General features: G+C 46.2%; 1 protein-coding gene across 6 annotated transcripts in view; it reads right to left on the reverse strand.

Annotated features, from left to right (window-relative positions):
- Nucleotides 1-19,320, reverse strand: part of sdk2b (sidekick cell adhesion molecule 2b) — a 237,956-nt gene that overhangs the window by 46,646 nt on the left and 171,990 nt on the right. For all 6 annotated transcript variants that reach the window (XM_035144861.2, XM_035144858.2, XM_035144860.2 and 3 more), the window contains exons 3-7: nt 16,793-16,899; nt 14,227-14,374; nt 4,828-4,961; nt 1,870-1,981; nt 1,071-1,261 (exon numbers count right to left, since the gene is read on the reverse strand). In XM_035144861.2, the coding sequence (XP_035000752.2) occupies nt 1,071-1,261; nt 1,870-1,981; nt 4,828-4,961; nt 14,227-14,374; nt 16,793-16,899 (692 nt within the window). The remainder of the gene's footprint in view (nt 1-1,070; nt 1,262-1,869; nt 1,982-4,827; nt 4,962-14,226; nt 14,375-16,792; nt 16,900-19,320) is intronic.

Here is a 19,320-nt window from a genome sequence, read left to right on the forward strand (position 1 = left end):
AGTTCATTAAAAAAGTGACAGATCTTAAAACAATCACTGACAAAAAGGCTCACAGTTTAAATAGAAAAGCTGCAGATTCATCATATATATATATATATATATATATATATATATACGCGACAGAGAGAATGTGATTATACAGTCTGATTAAAGAAATGAGTCAGCGGTGATGTGTAATGGTTTTAACTTTGCTCGCGGTGAGAGGAGAAGCCGGAGCCGCGGCGAGGGAAAAGTTCACCGCACCTCGTGCTTTCAATCACATCACCACCTTGAAAACATCAAAGTGTTTCAGGGGGAAGGAATGAAAGTGACTCAAGCGATGCTATTAAACAGTTTCTTGAGGCCGGCCGCGAGCTCGCTCCCTTTTAAATCACTTACGCCCCGCACACACTCACCTCTGCCAGATTCATACAGTGAAGACGGGTAATTTGTTTATGTCAATTTCACATCAGCTCTTTTGTTTGAACTGAAAAACGCCTAAATGCCACGTTTGCTCCGGCACGTGCGCTGAAAGTTGAAGGTGTTTATTTTCCTTGACGTTTTCACATTTTGCCGATATGAAAGCACATATTTCCTCTCTGCTCTGAGAGAAAGAGAGAAAACTAAAAAAAACGTGTGAACCTTTCAAGGTGAAATGCGGCGAAGGAAAACAAGCATTGAGGAATTGTGCTCCAAATTTCAAGAACTAGCAAAAGACTGTACAACACTTCAGAAAAGGCACAAAACACTGAGGGTGGAAACATCACAACAACAAAGAATGTGAAAAGAATAACGACTCTTAGCTTCAAGCATCAAGGCTCAATTTGATTTCTAAGCACATTTATCACAGTTTTCAAAAATAATAGAGAAACAACTTAAAGAGCACCTGCGACGTATTGTCTGAATAAATACGCATTTAATTACGACGCGGACACGAATGCCTGTAAATGCTGCTTTTGTCCTCCGAGAAAAGAAGAAGCGATTCGTACCCAAAGTGGTTACAAGTGTAACAAGAAGATATTGTCATTTTACACAATGTGCGAGTCCTGCTGAGGAAGAAAAAAGGCACGTTTAAAAGTTACACTTCTCACCTTGTACATGCAGATAAGCCCCAGCGCTGACTGACGGCACGCTGCTGCTGCGGAGGACGGCCTCGCACTCGTAGAAGCCGGAGTCGCTCACCACGGGGCTGAGGACGGTCAGCCTGCGGTTGAAGTCGCTCAAGCCGGCGCTCACCAGCACGCCGTTCTTACGCCAAGAGATACTCATCTTGATAAGAGGCCTAGGGAGGGAGGGGGCGGGGATAAAAAGTAGAGCATCAGATCTGTTCTCATCACGCTGCACCCGTGAGAATCTGCTTTTTTCCCCCGATTGCTTGATGATAAAAACGATTCTGGTTCCGCAACGCTGGTCCAAATTTGATTTCTCTCGCAACGTGAAACATTTCCATCAATTTGTTTCATCTGCTGGAGCGGCGGGCGCGGGAATACTTGGGGGGGAAAAAAATCTCTGTCTACTGGGCTGAGATGCTGTTTCCAGTTCAAACTGACTCCTTCATGAATCAAGGGATGATTGTTGGAAGAGTCGCTTTTGTTGCTGCATGTTTTCCGAGATAGAGAAATAACTTCGAAAATAAGAGAAAGTTTAATGGAACCAGCCGCAATTATCTTTCAATACTGGAGGAACGTTTTAGTTATCGTGCAAAAGGAAAAGATTTGAGTTTTTAATTCTGACAGCATTTGTGATGTCTTTTATTTTCCACAAATTTTGAAATGTACTCGTTTTAAAGGGTCAAACACACAAACAGCACACACGGCACATGTTCTCTCACTCGTGGTATCGAGCCGTGACCCTTCAACAAACTGGAGAATGCAGCTCCTGGGTGTTTACCTGGCGTTGGCCACGCACTCCATCGTGACCTCCGAGGTGCCTGTGACCACACTCGTGTTCCTGGGTGGGATGATGATGGTGGGGGCGATGGGGTCGGCTGGACCTCCCACATCTAGACAAAGAGACAGACACACACACACACACACACACGGAGAGGGTAAGCAAAGAGCAATGATCCTGATCGACAGACGGAGCTTTTCACCTCCTTTTGGACAGAGGTGTCTTATATATATATTCTCTTCCAGCCAGTGCACCGTGTGGGTGTTCATCGACGTGAAATATTGAAACTGACCAGTGCACACCACGGTCTCCGAGTTCTGACAGAGAGACGGACTGGATGAGACGAGCCGGTGCACTGACTGTGTGTAACAAGATGTCCACTGGAGAACCACAGACGGACAAAGTAAAACACAGTCTGACCAACACAGAGCTGAAGGGGGAGTGCGTGCACAGACACACACACGTTAAATGTGTAAAGAAACCTCTGCAAACTAGTTTATGTCTGTGTGTGTGTGTGTGTGTGTTGTGAGCATCAGGGACGGATGTCACCCAATGTTAGTGTGAGCACAGTGTGTGTGTGTGTGTGTGTGTGTGTGTGTGTGTGTGTGTGTGTGCATGTTTGATGCTGCTCGAGATGTGTCATGTCTGCGATAAACTCACACTGATCCGTCAATCCCATCACGCCCTGGGAGTGCGCTCGTGGCTGCACATGTCAGATGTAGCTACAGGGGCTGTCATGGCTCAATCTTACCAATCTTGAGTCATTAGATTCCGTGTACACAGCTGCCACGTTTGCAGCCACACACACACACAAACACACAAACACACACACACACAGACACACACATGATTCAAGGTTTGACGGTTCGTCGTGGGGATAGAACTGACTGAGTATATACTCGACTGAGCCGCTGTGCAGTTAAAGGAACAGTTCAGTGGTTTTGTGTGTCATGTCATGAGAATAACAATGTCACTCTCGTGGGTGGGTGTGTGTTTGTATGTGTGTATGTGTGTGTGTGTGTGTGCATATGCATGGGATGTACGGAAAACCATAGACCGTGTATAAAGATGGACGACATGACAGCTCCCAAAAAGGGTCTAGATCACCCCCTGGTGGCCGGCTGCAGTCAAAAACCCAGCCTCCTCAAGTGTTAATTTCCCCTGTACTTTGATGATATTAAAATGGGATGAAACGGGCGGGACCTTGACTCCAGGGCTACATCCCCCCCGATCGCTACTGTGCAGACTTTAGCATCATCGGCACAAGATGGCTGCGTATACGTCCAGAATATTTGGCTTATTTTCTTGATAGTAAGAGGAAGGTTTTAAATACGGTACAGAAAAACAGTGAGACAAGACGTCGGGGAGCAAACTGTTCCTGCCAGGCGTCCTGATGTTCCACCGTTAAATGGTACCAGCCATTCCTTTAAATCAAGTTAGGATCGGAGGCTCAAACACTCAGTCAGTCACAAAACAGACAAATCTCGATCCTTACTGAAGTTCATATATCTGAGATCCTAAACTTTTCTTTTCCCCGAGTTTGGAAAGTGTAACAGGAAACACCGCTCTCGTTAGACTTCTCCCTGTCCGTCGCTCTTGCCAAGTCTTGAGCAAGTGCTGCCGGAGCCAGGGGAGCTCATGGGAAATGCAGTGTCAGAGGCGTCACTGAAGGAACAGCTGCTGTAGCAGATACTGACAGATACACGCGCGCACGCAGTAAAAAGCAGGCGCTCGTCAGTCGAACCCACACACACACACACACACGCGCGCACACAGGCTATGTGGCTGTGTTTATGTGTGAATATGTGGACCATGTGTGGAATGTTCATGTAAATGCATGGCATGATTCCATGAGCCGAGAGACCTCCCACCGGGCTCTCTATATAACCTGAACCTGTGAGAGTGTGTGTGTGTGTGTGTGTGTGTGTGTGTGTGTGTGTGTGTGTGTGTGTTCCCGCACTAGTATAATCAACTCTGCCACTCTTCTCCATATGTGCCACAGGCTATTTCTGCTCCCTTGTGTTGTCAACTGTAATATCTTACCCTCACCCTCCTTATTCACTCCCATACTGAACTCCGGTCTACCATGTCATAAGATGCTGTCTGTCAGGTTTCCTCTTATATTTCACTCCGCTGAGCTGAAGCCAACCGAATTGGTTTTGATTTGTGTATCTTGTGTTTTTTTTGTTGTTGTTGTTGGGAGCCGCGGCTGCTGGTGAATATTAAGAACTACTTGGCAGCAGTACAGTCTGTCTGAGCCCCTGTCCCTGCAGCTTCTCCTTCCTCTGTTTGTGTGTGTGTGTGTGTGTGTGTCTCTGTGGGTGTGTGTGTGTGTGTGTGCCTGCAACACAACAGTGTGTGAATATGGCTGCAGACACAATTCAGTGGTGCAATGAAATTAAATTACTGATCATAAAGACTCGGCTTCTGAGACGTCCCACAGTGGGAGAAGAAGCACTGCATTCAAAATGTTACTTTTGTGAAGTACGAAAAGTAAAATGATCCCAAGTTGCATATTATGTAATGTATCTTTAACTACTGCTCTACTGTAATAGAGTACTTCAATACATGAGGTGCAATTTGATAGTAATATTTCTATACTTCGACTTAAGTAACAGTGTGAGTGCAGAATTTCACTCGGAGTATTTTTGCAGCGTGGTATTGATACTTTCACGTAAAACACTTCTGTGGAGAAAAGCTTAATAGCCAAGATTAATCCACTTGTAATTTGAAGTTATAATTTTTAATTTAGGTAATTTTAACTATTGTAAAAACTGATGGGATTCTACAAAATGTGAATTTTGGATGTGAATTCTGAATCAGCCAAATAACTTGTATATAGGGAGCTGATGATCAATGAAATGGTTGTCAAATTTAACGTAAGAAGTAATGATTCAAGGCTGCATAACCATAATCGGTAGTTTGCAGTATATATTAATACAGTACTTGGTTACTCACTCTCTACGGACAAGGTGATGGGCTGGCTGGTCTTGTTCTCTCCGTTCTTGTCGTTCACGGCCTGGACGTAGTAGCGCCCGGCGTCCGGGGCAACCGTGGACAGGATGACCAGCGTGTTGTCCAGAGTAATGGCGCTGCGGAGGAGACAAGCACAAGACGAGGAGAGAGAGTTAAAAGAAAGGTTTTAACACATGGAGACGATAAGGAACAGGAGGAGTAAAATAGGTGAAGACATTTTCTTTGGCACTTTCCAGGATGAAGAAGTTCAGGGAAAGCTCGTCAGGTATTTCCAATCTCCAGTTGTGTTACCTAATTAGTGCTAAATCCAGTCGGTGTCACACTTGATCCAACGGCTGAAAAGGGCATCAAACATTTTAATTACACTGTTCAAGCAGCATTAGGTATATCGATTTACAATGTGTGTAAACAATTTGTTGCTGCTGACTGAGCAAGGCCGAAATATTGACAATCTCCGAGGTTCATACTTGTCCTCGTGGTCCAAATCTGAAATATGACCGCACTCGCATTATAACGCGGAGCTTTTAATTGGCTGTTTGTAGCGCCGCGCTTCCCGTGGCCGGCGCTCTGGCAGACGACCGCTTCTGGCAGGAAACAATGGCGTCTTCCTTGTTGGCTGCTGCAGCGACGCCTGAATGAATAAACACCGATCAATGTTTCAGCAGGTGTCCTATAGGGGCTGATACCCTCCTCCCCCCCCACCCCCCACCCCCGGCACCTGATGTTAAGGCCCCCCCCCCGACTTTGTTTACAATCAATATTTTATTATGATCTGTTCCTGTTCAACAATCTGGACGTGGATAGTGCATTCGAACTGTGTGCCTCCCTCCACGTATATCTTTTCCTCGGGCTCTATCCGTCCATCTCACCCCCCCCCCTTCATCCTCTCTCCCTCCGTCCCAGCAGCTGCTCAATGTGCTCATGTGCCGGAGTAAATATTTTGTCATCCCCGTGAAAAAGCATCATGCATTTTTTGTTTTTGGCTCATCACATTTATGAAGACACTCGTAAAACTGAAGATAGGGCAACAAAACGATATCAATAATTACTGGAATATAGTTTTTTACGAATAATAGTAACAAACAGCCAATTCTGTATATATAGCGATAGTGAGAAGGGTGAAGTCAAAACTGATTGACCTCAGATTGATAAAAATGTTTTCTGCTGTTTATCAAGTGAAGTGAAGCAAAACCTTCACTCTGGAGAAACCTCTTTAAACCTAACAGAAATTTTAATAATGACATTTACTGAGATAAACACTATATACACTGATATGAAAGGTTTTATCTTGATATAATTATTGTCCGCGTCATAAACCGATGCATATTTCTGATATTTGTGACACGGCTGATGTCACAGAACCACGGGGGGGAAGCTTCATCTTTGAGAAAAAACGGTTCAAACGGCTCCGGCTCCCCGTGCACGCCGTGACATTTCAGCTTGATTTTCTCTGACATTCTCTGTGAAAGTTCCCGGAGCTATTGGCGGCGCGCAAACCTAAAATAACAGCAATTTTACTAATCAATAGCAAACACAAAACCTCCATCCCCTGCACAGCATATTCAGGCCTGGTGAAATTAATGGGCTCTTCAATAGCTGCACCGACTGTGACCCATCATACACATTTAAACCTTGTCCTTGATACGTGGCTGATGATCTCATCTCTTTCTTCTCCTCCTCCTCCTCCTCCTCCTCCGATCTGACCCACTCCACTACTCCATCCTGACCTTCATCTCATCAGTGGGAGGTTTAATACCTGCTGTGCCTTATCAAGAGAGCAGGAGAGCCGACGAGGAAGTGAGAAGACGGGATCCAAATAGGGAAAGAAACAGGATTGCTCACCAGCTTATATATAGAAAATAATAATGCACACGTCTAAAATAAACCTTCTCACCTCTAATTGTCGCCGCGGAGAGACGTGTGGAAAAATGATTCAACACAGAGTGCTGTGTATACTGCGCATAGCTACCTGTGCCGTTAGCACTCACAGTACGATGACTTATGAGAATCCTTCCTGGGAATGATTGATTTTCAAATATCTGAAAGCGGCCCCAGTCACTCGGCTCATTTGGGATTCCCTTGTGGGAGCTGGGACTGAGAACAGTCTTCCTAAAGGGGCTGGCAGGCCTCAATGGCTGCAGCTTATGATCTGCGGTAAATATTTAATGCTAGCTCGCTGGAGCGGTGACATCTGGGACGCACGGCCATGAATTATGGATCCCTTCAGGGACGTGGGCACAACGGAAGTGTCCAAAGTGCAGAGTGAATCCCAGGTGATGTCCCGGGACCTTTTTTGCGAAAAACGGGGACACAATCCAGAACTTCTTTTACCTGCTTTGTCGGCTTCAGTCTGGTGCTGCTAAACTCCAGGAAATTAGAGGAAGGACTTGACAGTGACCTTTTGGGAGACGACCCACTCTCTGTGGTTAAGCCAAGCACCGAATGAGGTAATTTAACAGGTTATTCTTTTTCTGTATCCTTCTTGTGTAACACCCGCTCTCAGTAAACCCCGACCAAACACATGCAGAACTAAGTTTTGCCGAATTTTTCACCAGCATCCACAGAAAGTCCTGATTTCATCAATGTTTCTGAGAGTAAGAGGTTTTTTTTTTTTCGCTGCAAGTTGATTTTAATGTGGCTCCCCGCCGAGCATTCTCTCCCCCTCAGCTTGTAATCAGGGCTGCTACAGTGGGGGTCACAAAAAAAAAAACGTTGTTACGCAGCGTGTTCAGCAGATCTAACACCTCCCCGCGCTCGCCAGGCCTCAGGGATCAAAGACCACATGATGAAGGAAGAAATTAAAAAGTAAGCCAATTACCCAGAATGGCTCTGCCTGTACACCGAGGGAGCGGGGAATCAGGAGAGAGGAGAATTCGGTTAGGAGAAGAAATGGAATTGTTCGGTTTACCTTGCTCAAGTAATTTCTTGTTTTTCGGCGTGTCGCGTGTTCTTATCTGTCTCATTCTGTGTGAACGCACCTCGGTCATCCTCAATCAACTCGCCGCTCTCTCTGAGGCTCTGTGAGCAGCTGTCGGCGGCGCGCTCGTGACGACGGGATTCATCAAACCACAGGAGTGAGGGAATCCGCAGGAATCAGATATGTGTGAACATGCCCCTGTCTGGTGTTTTATGTTTATTCCCGTGTCTTTGAACACATCCTCTTTTTATTCCAACTCAATTTCCTTTTCCATTATGATCCCCCCCCCCCCTGCGGTCCACAGGAGAGCCCGACAGGCTGGACAGCTGCTCAGAAACATCTCGGGCCAACTGTGCAGCTTTAACTCGCAACCCCAGATTTTCCGCTCGCAGCAAAGAATCAGCGTTCGGTCTCACACGGAATCATGTTTAACACCGAGAGCGTGTTTCCAAAGACCGGCAGCCTCCTAACGATCCAGTAGCACTTTCATCACTAATGAAGATGAGGGTTTACGTTTGATTGAAACCGAGACATCGACGTTTAAATGTTTCATTTGCCACAGGATGCTTCCTCTTCTCTGGTTTTCATTATTGCTAATAAATTACATGACAGTAAAAATTAGAAAACCAATAATCTAGGGTCGCTCTCTTTAATTAGACTCACATCGTCCCTGGACTCTTCGCTCAACACGAGAGGAAGCATATGTTTGTGTCTCGTATAACCGCAGTGTGTACGTTATCGTGTCAATCCAGTTCTGACTCAAGTGCACAGGCCTGTTCTAACTAGCACACTCGGGAGTACTTTGGCATCTGTAGTGGCTGTCCCCCTCTGCCGGGCCGTGAGGGGCCTAACCTCGCTCCACAGCCTCAGACCTCCATTACCTGCAGACAAATGGCGCTGGTTCGGCTGATGGTCTCCCCCCGGGAGGAAGAGAGAGGGGTCTGTGGGATCAAGCGGCTCACATGGCTGGCTAAGGTATGAGGCAAGGCACCGGCCGGCAGACAGATGACGGCGAAAAAGAAAGCCGGAGAGAGAAAAGACGAGTGAGAACAAGCGGCGGGCTGCATGCCTTACTGCTCAATAGACCTGTGATGAAAACGCCACAGCTCCTGGGGATGGAGAGATGGAGGAGTGAGAGAGATGAGGAGAGGTGAGGCAGTGTTGCTCCTGAAAACAGCCACTTGTTTTCTCACCGGGGGCATGAACTAGAGGTTCGTGGCTCGCTGTTCGTTTTCTGCCTCCCCCCCGTTGCTCTTGGTCAGTTGGAGTGTTCAGAAAAACCAACCTCGGTTAAGAAAAATAAATAAATAAAGAAAAGATTATTCCAAGTACGAGGTGAAACGCTGACTTCTAAATGAACTCGAGGCCGTTTCAGGATCAGCCGTGATCTACATTTACGTGTGTTCACCACATCAAACATTAAAGGCCAGTGAATCATCTGGCTCAACGAAATCCTCAAAAACAATTAAACATTATCAGTCAATGACATTTTAATTGCCCCATTTTGTGTGCAACTGTGTGCTGGATTTGATTCCTCTGTTTGTAACAGTGATGCCAGACAGCAGACGGTCCTGTCTGCTTTCTGTTTTGTTTCCTGTTTATCACATTGTATAAAAACCTTAATAAACCTAATAATTAAAACTCTAAGGCAACTCCGGTCTGAGAAACTCATTATTTCAAATCTCATGATAAATTTCCACGACAGGCAAAGTAAACATTAAAAGCCATTAGTCATTAAAGACCACTGCGTCGTTAGAGCTGCCTCTCTTTTCGCTTTTGACCTGCACATTGTCCGATTCCTGACTAATGGCGGCGGCAGTTGGACGCAGGGAAATGCAGACGAAGGGCTTGGGCTATTCGCTGGCGCTTGTGACTAATGGGGAATCCATAGCAGACTGACAGAGCCCGCGAATCACAGGCAGGGGCCATTAATTGATCAGTAGCTACAGCAGATTACTCAAGGCAATTACAATGGGTGTGTGTCAGGGACTGTCCTCCCACCGACTCCGGCAGGTCAGGCCCCTCTGTGTTCTGTCTTAAAAGACACCTCGACAAGGTTGTTTTCTGTGTAAAGCAGATAAATCCATGCCCCACTTGTCAATGGCAAGTTTCCGGGGGGAGAAAAGCAGGTAGTGGGCGGCCGGTTGTGGTCAGAGGTGAAATAGTGAGAGGGCCGCCCTATGAATTCCCGTTTAATGTGTTTACTGCAGGGCCTCTGATTATACACCACATTAAGTCTCCGAAAATAACACAACAAATCACGCCAGTCGAGCCAAAAGCATTCCCATTCAATAAAGGCAGAATAATGACTTTTAGAGTTAAATAAGTAGGTTTGTCCTCCTGTTGTCCGCCTCTGTATCCCAACGCAGCCCAGGTTGAACAGATCCGTCGTCAGGGAGCTACACCGACGCCTCGCTAAACATTTTAGCCGCTCAGCCACAATTTCTTGAACCTAGACAGAGAACAGGAGGAGCACCATCACAGAGGAGCACGGCAACAAGTGAATCCGCAAGTTTATGGGTGAGAGAGAGCGCCAGAGTCTTTGCCGGCGCCAAGAGCAGCAGCTGCCGAGGTCCACATGGCAAAGAGAAAGAACGTGAGACGCTGCCTTGCCAAAGGGCGGCAGGGAAGCAAAAATAATATTACAGCTTTTACCAGCATCCAGGGTCCTGGTGGTGTGTTGTGTTCACACTCTCCTTTACACATTTCACTGACCCTGAGAGAAAAGTTCCCCTTGGAAAAATAAATAAATTCCAGAACTTTGCAAGTTGATGAAATTCTGGATTTGTTAACGCCAGAGTTTATCAAATCGTTTCTTTATTTTTTTCAAAGAATTCAGCCAAAATGCGGCTTCAGTTTTTCAAATGGGACAATTTAAAGACAAATACTTGAAGTTTTATATAAGAGTCTGTTTCCAGGTGTATTTAAAGGCTTTGATTGAAATGCAGATGTCGGCATATCCTCACTCTGACAGAACCAACGTGCTGATGTTCAGCAGTTTTAACATTTTGTGTGTTTGCAAACTAACATCTGCTCATTTGCGCTGAAACAAACTACTGATGCTGACATCAGTAGTTTTGCAGGTGTTTGGTCATAAACAAAGTGAAAGATTCAAATTGCGACTTGTCGAATGTGCGGATCAGTAATAACGGATCAGTCCATTTCTATTTAAACGATTTTCCTTTGGTAAATGGATCCGATTTGGATTTGAATGAATTCTATCTAACCCTTATAAACCCCAGGGTTTTTGGTAAATGTATACGTTGGGATGTATTTGCAGAGAGAGTCAAAACAATCAGTTGCATCCTGCTGTGATTGACCGTTCTACTGCAAAAATATCAAACAACGCCACCCACTCCCCCCGCACTACAGCATGATGCAATTTAGAGAAGCAACCCCCGTGATTTTGACAATCGAATGTAATCACAATGCACCAAAAGCGATGCAGTTGAAGTACAACATCCTGCAGAGCAAGTGTGAACTTTACAAGTGATTACCACAGTTATTCTGGGTCTGGCTGGGGTTTTTTTTCCCTCCTCTTCTCTGTTGCCAAGCTGCGATAAAGCTGCTCACGGAGAAGCAGCCAGACGAACCCCCGGAGAGCCAGAAAATTAAAGTTATGACACCTGAGACGGGATCAGGAGAGCAGATGACGAGTGGAGGCCGAGGGGGGGGGGAGGAAAGGAAGTGAAGAGCCCAGAAGGTAAGAGAGATCATTCCTTCCTCCTCCTCATTCCACTTTGTGACTTGGTCCACGGTGGAGCACTGTCGACACACACACACACACACACACCTTCCAGATGGGATTAACAGTCCTTCAGTGACTATAACCGTTATGCACAGAGGCCTGGGCGATGATGTTTAGAGAGACGACACAGCTGGAGCTGACTCTGGAGAGCACTAGTCCTTGGAAAGAGGCTTCATCAAGGTAAAAAATAAACTTTGTGTGGTTCGGCAACCACCTCCCCCACCCCACCCCCCCCCACACCCCCACCCCACCCCACCCCCACCAGTGAGACTTTGATGCCCCAACAGAGTCAACGCTAGTGGCACGAATCAAATTCAATTAAATGATTTTCAATGAAAAAAAAGAAAGAGGAGAAAAGAAAAAAGGCCGTCTGTTATCAACGGCGCTCATTTGCACAGAGTGACCTTGGTTGTGAGAACAGAAAATTTGCATGTTCGGAGCTGGAGGGGTGGGAAGCAAGGAGGGAAAGACACAACGCACACCGCAGTGGGTGAACGACAACAGACACAAAGAGGAGAGAGAGAGAGAGAGAGAGAGAGAGAGAGAGAGATGAAATGAATGAGAAGACGAACGAGAGGAGGCTGAATGTGAGGTTGAAAGAGTTTTTGACGGGAAAAAAACCATCAACAAACTGGAACCATTCGTCAAAATTTTCACAACGGTAACCTCAGCTCGTGTGCGAGTTTCGAGACGTCGCCCTTTGTGTTAAACGACTTCTCAAACTTAATCCACGTAAAAAAAATAAATAAAATCGAAGTGACCCCGGCCGACTCGCGGCCATCAGCTCCTCAGCGTCTCAGCCGGTCTCGTCTCATTGTCATTCTAGGTCAGGGTGTGATTACTGATGATGAGGAGCTGATAAGGAAGATTCACTCTGACCGAGGGCGAGGTCACCAAATGCAGATGTGGTGAGATAGGGGGGGGGGGCGAAGCCTTTTTAACACACCTACAGGCAGATACACACACAAGACGTGTTTCCAACACAAAGACGGAAAAGAATCGTGTGATTAAAAACCCCCAAAAAACCCTGCGCACCTGCTCAATGAAGGACATGAATGGAAGAAGCATTATCAGCCTGAATGCAGAAATACTGTCACATAATATTAGTTACAAAATGAAAAATTTATACTTTTTTTTGGGGGGGCTACATTAGCTGCTGCCGGCATTACACACTTCCAAATGGGCCATCAGTGGCAGATTTGCATTGTGGGTAATTTAGGCAGGAGGCACCACGTTTAGACGAAGAGGAGGAATGTGTAGAATAAAAAAAAAAAAGATATCTCTGTTTTATTAAAACCTTTTAACACAAATAAGTTCTGATATCTTGGATAACGTCAACCTCGAAATAAGCAGTAATCCAGTTAAGATACGAGGAATCCTTCGACCTTAGTTGCATCATTATTCTATCTATCGGATCTAAGCTGCTGTGTTCAGGGTAAGAATAAGTTAAAGTTTAAAAGGATATTTCATAATTCAATGCCATTTGATGAATGAGCTAAGACGATAGAATAATTAAGAAGATGTTAAAGTGGTTCTGAGAATAAATGTGTTCACAGCTCAGGTACGATATGTGTTCGTAGGTTTTGATAGCGTTGCTTGGTGGGTTTCTCTCCTCATGCTTCTCCCTTTACTATTCCTCTTCTGTGAAGGGCACCACACGTGTAAACAACCAATTAATCACAAGATAACGTCCTATTGGAGTTTTCACATCATGCCGCGACATTGACATACGTCGGTTATCTACTGCTTGATGATACGTGCCCACGTTGACTGGAGTCCTAATCAGACTAGCTGCTCTGACATGTTCTTCTATTGGCCACTCGTGAAAACATCAATTGAAATAATATCTTATTCAGAAAAAGGTCAAGAGTCGGGACGATGCCGTGCGTGGAAACATGGTCAGAGTTAAAGGAGTGCGATGCTAAATCGATGTGGTATTCGTTTAACAATATACAAGCCTGAATATATCGATGAAATGTTTCCTTGTTTCTACAACTGGAGCAAATCAGAAGGAGCAGCTCTCTGTTTACACCAATCCCATTTCAGGACGTATGCAGCTGCAGTGGTCACTGGCCTTATCGGTGCTCTGATGGCGTTGTGCAAACACCAATCGCTGCCGGCTGGCGAATACTGATAGCTGACCTCAGAAAACACTGCCTTTAGCTTTTTTTGGGGGCCGTTTCTGTGTCTTTATTTGATAGGGAGAGTGACGACACTGTAGGAGAATGACATGCGGTAAATTGTTCAAACAGCCGGGAGTCGGACCGGGAGCAAGAAGTTGAACTGCTGCTCGGGACGTTTGTGTCCATGTGGTATTTGCCCGAAGCTACCGGCTAACGTTTGATGCCAAAATGAAGACAGACAGCGAGAAGGGAACATTGAAGAAAGAGACAGAGACACAGATGAGCTGAGGTGAAATGACTCGCTTTTGGTTTTTCTCTTGAAATGAAAATGAGGAACAGAGGTGGCGATTCCATTTCACACAATGTCAAAGCTGCTTTGGTCTCGGAACCTTGATCTGCAGAAGAAAAACCCAAACTCCTTTACCTCAAAACGCGGCGAGATGAATGACGCACGACAGGTAGGATCAGACGCTCTCCAACCAAAGCGTTTTCGATGTCCTCAGAGAGCAAACCACCATCAAGTGTTTGCCAGAATCAAACACGAGTAAATTCTCCAAAAGGACAAAACACAAAAGTAAGGAAAAGCGACTTACATGCGGCTGCTGGGTGGGATCTTGCGCCCGTCTCTGAACCAGGTGACTTGTGGCTGGGGGAAGCTGCGGATGCGTGGTGCCATGACGACGGCGCCCTCTCCCTGAGACACCGACTGGGCGCGTTCACCTTCCTCAAAGCTGCCCATGACTGCAGGAAGACAAACAAACAGCACACACACACACACATGAACAGAAAACCAGAGAGTAGGAAAAAAGGAAAAGGCTGCAAAGAAGAGTCACAGTCACAATGCCCCTGTCGTTCTGTCAGGAGTCTGACTTCAGGTGCCCAGCCGAGCTTTTGCCATCTGCTTTTTCGTCTGCCATCTTACATGGAGCTGCTTTGATGGACAGCACGGTGTTGTTGCCATGGTTTCCACAGTACATCAAGAAAAGGCAAGAGGGAACTAAGACGTAATGACTCACAGAGGGACACAGGCGGGACACAGGATTGACTCATATTCATACTCTGGATCCTCTCGTGTGGACGTATCGAGGGCAATCAATCTCGATCACGCTCTAAATGTGTGCATCGCTCGCCACAGTGGACGACCAGTGCTGCTGCTATTCCATCTTTTCCCATTACAATGTGTAACAGAGGGTTTTTATTCCTCGCCTGCTTCATTATATCTTGAAAGCTGAGAAAACTGCTGCGGTGATATCCCCCCCAACTCTCTTCTCTCTGCCTGTTTGTAAAATAAATGTAAGTTTTTTGCTTCCCTTCACGTCGATTCCGGCTTCAGATCTCAGCCGTGCAGTTCTCAGATTCACTCGTACAGGGCTGACGCTGACTGTGAACCGTTTGGAGACGGCGGTAACGAGGAGACTTTAGTTTTTTTTTTTCATCGAACGCCGTCGCAAAAAAAAGGGAAAGCGCAGACACGGAGGCTGAGACACCTTGAGATTGTGTTTTTAGCTCCTTGAGAGAGCGATTTTCAATTCAGCGGGAACAACGAAGCAAAAAAAAAAAGTGCTGAAATCATTTCACCATTACATGAAACACTCAATTAGGTTTCTAACGCAGTTAAGAAATAATATCTTTGAAACACGCAGAGATCAAGGTATGGGGCTTTGACCGAGAGTTGGTGGAGTGGTTGTGCATCGATAGCAATCTTCTCTCTCTACCTCATCCTCTCCCTCTCTCTCTCTCTTTCAAAGAGAATAAAAAAAAGGTAATCTGGCTTTGCGGTGCGGCTGTGGTGCTTAGCTCAAATGAAAATCTGGGAGGTGTGCAAATCCCCTGACTTTGATCTGCAGTTTCGGCGATGTGATGTCCTCCTCCCCTTCCCTAATCTCTAATGCCTCGGCATGTTTCCCTTTCTCCGAGGTGTGTCCTCCGCAAACCTAATTGTGATGCCTCAATGGCGCGGCTCCCGAAAGAGAACTGCCCATCTTTCCCTTTCTATCTTCCATCCTCCCCCCGTCTGTCTCGTCCGGTTCTTCTGCAGGTGTCCTTAGTTCTCCTTCCTCAGCCGTCCGCATCCCTTCACGAGCGACCGATGAGGGGGACGAAGAGGAGTATGGAAATGGGAAGAGGTGGGAATACAGAGAGACAGATTACCAGTGGGGTGGGAGCCACGAAGTTAATGGAAAAACAGTGGTGGCCAGACTGCAAACAACGGCACACAGAACAGAAAGTGTGATGGAAGCAACAAAGAGACGGAGGAGAGAGAGAACAAGCAGAGGGAAGAAGTTTGGCCTCCACGACAGTGTGTTTGCCCAAATACTAAAGAAGTGGAGCAGGGGGGGGACTGTTTAAATCCTCCCTGTCTCCCTCCCATCACTTTCTCTCTCACGCCTGGTTGGCTGCATTGTTCAGTCAGGTACAGCCGCGTGTCACATCCACTCACATGTCGTTGGAACAAGGGGGTAACCAATGAACCTGGCACACCCAGGGAAAGCAGGATAATGGGCGTAGGATGGTTGGGGGGGGTGGGGGGGTAGGTACGTGGTGGCGGCGGCGGATTCGATGTGACAACACTCCAGACACCTCTGCGGCGCATCTGTAATAGCTCGTTAACAAGACGGGGGAGCTAAACGGCCTGAAACCGGCACTGGAAATTTTCCCGAACACGCGGCGCATCTGAGCTCCACTTTCGGCCCGAAACGACAGATGTTGTTGACAAAAGAGAGGAGAAGAGAGAGAGAAAGAGAGAGAGAGAGAGAGAGGGGATGGAATAAGCGACGGCCCAGCAAAGTTAGAAACAACCACGGCAACAATATCAATCTAATGAGAATGCTGAGTGGAACAGCTGTCCACGTTGATAACACCTCGAATGAGATGCAGGTAGATCTTTCACCCCGGCAGCATCTGTCCCTCCCTTGTCAGTCCTTGATACAAAGGCAACCAAACAGAGTGTGGGCATACTGAGTACTCTGCACACACACACACACACACACACACACACACACACACACACACACACACACACACAACACACACACACACACACACACACACACACACACACACACACACACACACACACACTCTCTCTTTACCCATCCATTCATTCCTCCAGTCGGTCCATTCGTCTGCGCTTCACCTGCCTCCCGTGTGGATACTTACAGGCCACCTGTACTTCTGTGCGCCGCTGCAGAAGGGCCCCGACCCGGTTCCTGACGATGCAGCGGTAGAAGCCGGCGTGCGAGCGGTCCAGTGAGGGGATGAGGTACCTTTAATAAGCACACACACACACACACAGATGAGAATCATGTTCAATCACAACAAACAGGCAAACTAATTGAGGGGGCACTTATGCGAGCAGCACTTGCAGATGTGTGTGTGCGCGCACTTCGACGTCTGAGCACACGCACAAACTTAAGAACATCTAATAGAGGAACAAGGGCACAGAGGACGTCGGAGCTTAGCTGTTGTTTATTCCACTGATAATGATGCTCGAGAGGCTAACCCAGCTACTACAGCGAAGCTCTCCCCCAAGACACACACACACCGACAGACACACACAAACTTATGTAGACACGCACAGACAACAAACATGTTTAAAATGTCCTCTATGCAAACACACACACAAACACACACAGTCCCCTGGGACAAAGGTCGAAGCCGTTCGTCTCCAGCAGTTCACACTCTCCCCGTGACCTTGATTCCAGTGGCCAGCTGTGGACGGCAGTACCGCCTCCCTGCCATTTGGAGGCAGCGTTACATATAGTTTATGAGGCTGCTGTGCGTCAGGACCGACTTGATGTATGCAGCATCTTCAGCCACATCTGGTGACAACAGCTGATGCCAAGAAGATAAGTGGCAAGAGAGAATGGTACAAATGCTCATTTATTTAGCGAATGCTCCAATAACCCCTGTAATTAAAACTTGTCTTGCAACTGAGAAATTCCATTAAAAACAATACTTGTTTTAAAGAGATTTGAACATGTAATTAAAAATGTACTTAGGCAGAGTTTGAAGGAAACAGCCTAATAGATAAATAACCATCAAACGCAGTTATCATTGGTCTTGTTAACATCTATATCATTGAGAAATAACTACATCACACATAGACTTCACAAAATATACATGCCGCCCATAAAAACTCTTTTACAACACAACAGGAGTTGTGACCCAGCCGAAACCTTGTTAAAATGATATTCTGTCTTTTTAATGTGCAAACATTTAAAAGACTCATATTAGTAAATCTTAAAACTGTGACATTGAAATTCTTTTAGATGTGGTTCAAATTTCCTTTTCTCAAAGTGTAAAACTAGGAATATCTTCGAGGAGGATCCTTCAACAGGTGTTTTTTGCCGCCTTGTGTGTCACATTGAGATCACAAAGACACACAAAAGACACAGTCGGCTGCTACAGGAGAGAGACGCAGGTGCCGTGATGATTTTAAGAGGACATTCAAAACGACACATCACACAAACTAGTTTCTCTCGAAGGATCTGAACCTGTGTGTGACAGCTTGTGGATTCCACTGATAGACGGCTACGAACAACCAGTCGGTTAAACTCAAAGGAGACTCCTATAGATGCTGTTGTTAGGGCTCGGTGTTTGTTGGAGTGTGTGCTTCAGTATCTCTTATACACCAGGGCGCCACTGTAAAACACGACCTCATTGCACCAGGACACGTCGTTGATTCTGTGTCATTCATTCCAGCGAGTCCCGGCTGCACGCCAGCCACCGACAGCGCTCCAATAACCAATAAATGGCGGCGCAGGGGGAAATACACGGAGCCGCCAATTATTACAGCGGCTGCACAAGCGGCCTCTAATGACATGTTAGACGGCAACATGCACAAGTTGTGAATCAGCCTACGCCGAGAGTTGTTTAATTCAAGCCACTAGCACGACTCGTTCTCTTGTCACAATACATACTTCTTGTGGGAGGTGAAACAGTTGCCACGAGGAGTGTGCTTCGCCATCTTCGCTGTCACATTACGGGCACGTTATGTGCTGAGGAGCGTTTAGCGCTCTGCCAGGCACGATGTCTGAGTGTAACCCTCAGCGCTGGGATGCACTGGTTTCTACAGTAACCGCAGCTTGTTTGAAAAAGTTGTTTTGTGACACGACCTTTGGTTTAAAGAGGGTTTTTTTTATGTGTGTGTGTGTGTGTGTGCAGAGGAATGAAAGAGAGGGGAAAAAAAGAGAGCAATTGCAGGATTCAGAGGAGCTTTCAACGTGCTGTTTGAGAGAACGGGCAAAAAATAAAGCAAAAATTGAGAACTAGGCAGCCTCATAACAAATGTTCCCTCTGAAATACGCAGTGATAGTAGTATATGATGCTGTGTAAAACACTGCTCCCCTTGACAGCTCTGCAGTTCACTACAAATGTATGAAAACAGGTTTAAAAAGGAGCCGGCACACACACTTTCGCACACCGCCGAAGGGTAAAGAGAAGAAGAAGCAAAAGGGGAAATGATATTTTTCTATGACTGAGTAAAATTAGCTAACCAAACACATATTTTACAGAGTGAAACCTAATACGAAAATCTAAATATTTTAACAAACCTGTCCACAGAGAAGCAGGAGTCCCTTTGAAGTGCTCGTGATTTTGATGAAGTTAACAGAAATCCTGCTTTTAAGTAGGAGCAGTCATCTACATGCCCTCGGGGAAGTGCAGAGTAATGCTACGCCAGTTTT

Source organism: Hippoglossus stenolepis, chromosome 21 (assembly GCF_022539355.2).
Source record: "Hippoglossus stenolepis isolate QCI-W04-F060 chromosome 21, HSTE1.2, whole genome shotgun sequence".
Taxonomy (NCBI): Eukaryota; Metazoa; Chordata; class Actinopteri; order Pleuronectiformes; family Pleuronectidae; genus Hippoglossus; species Hippoglossus stenolepis.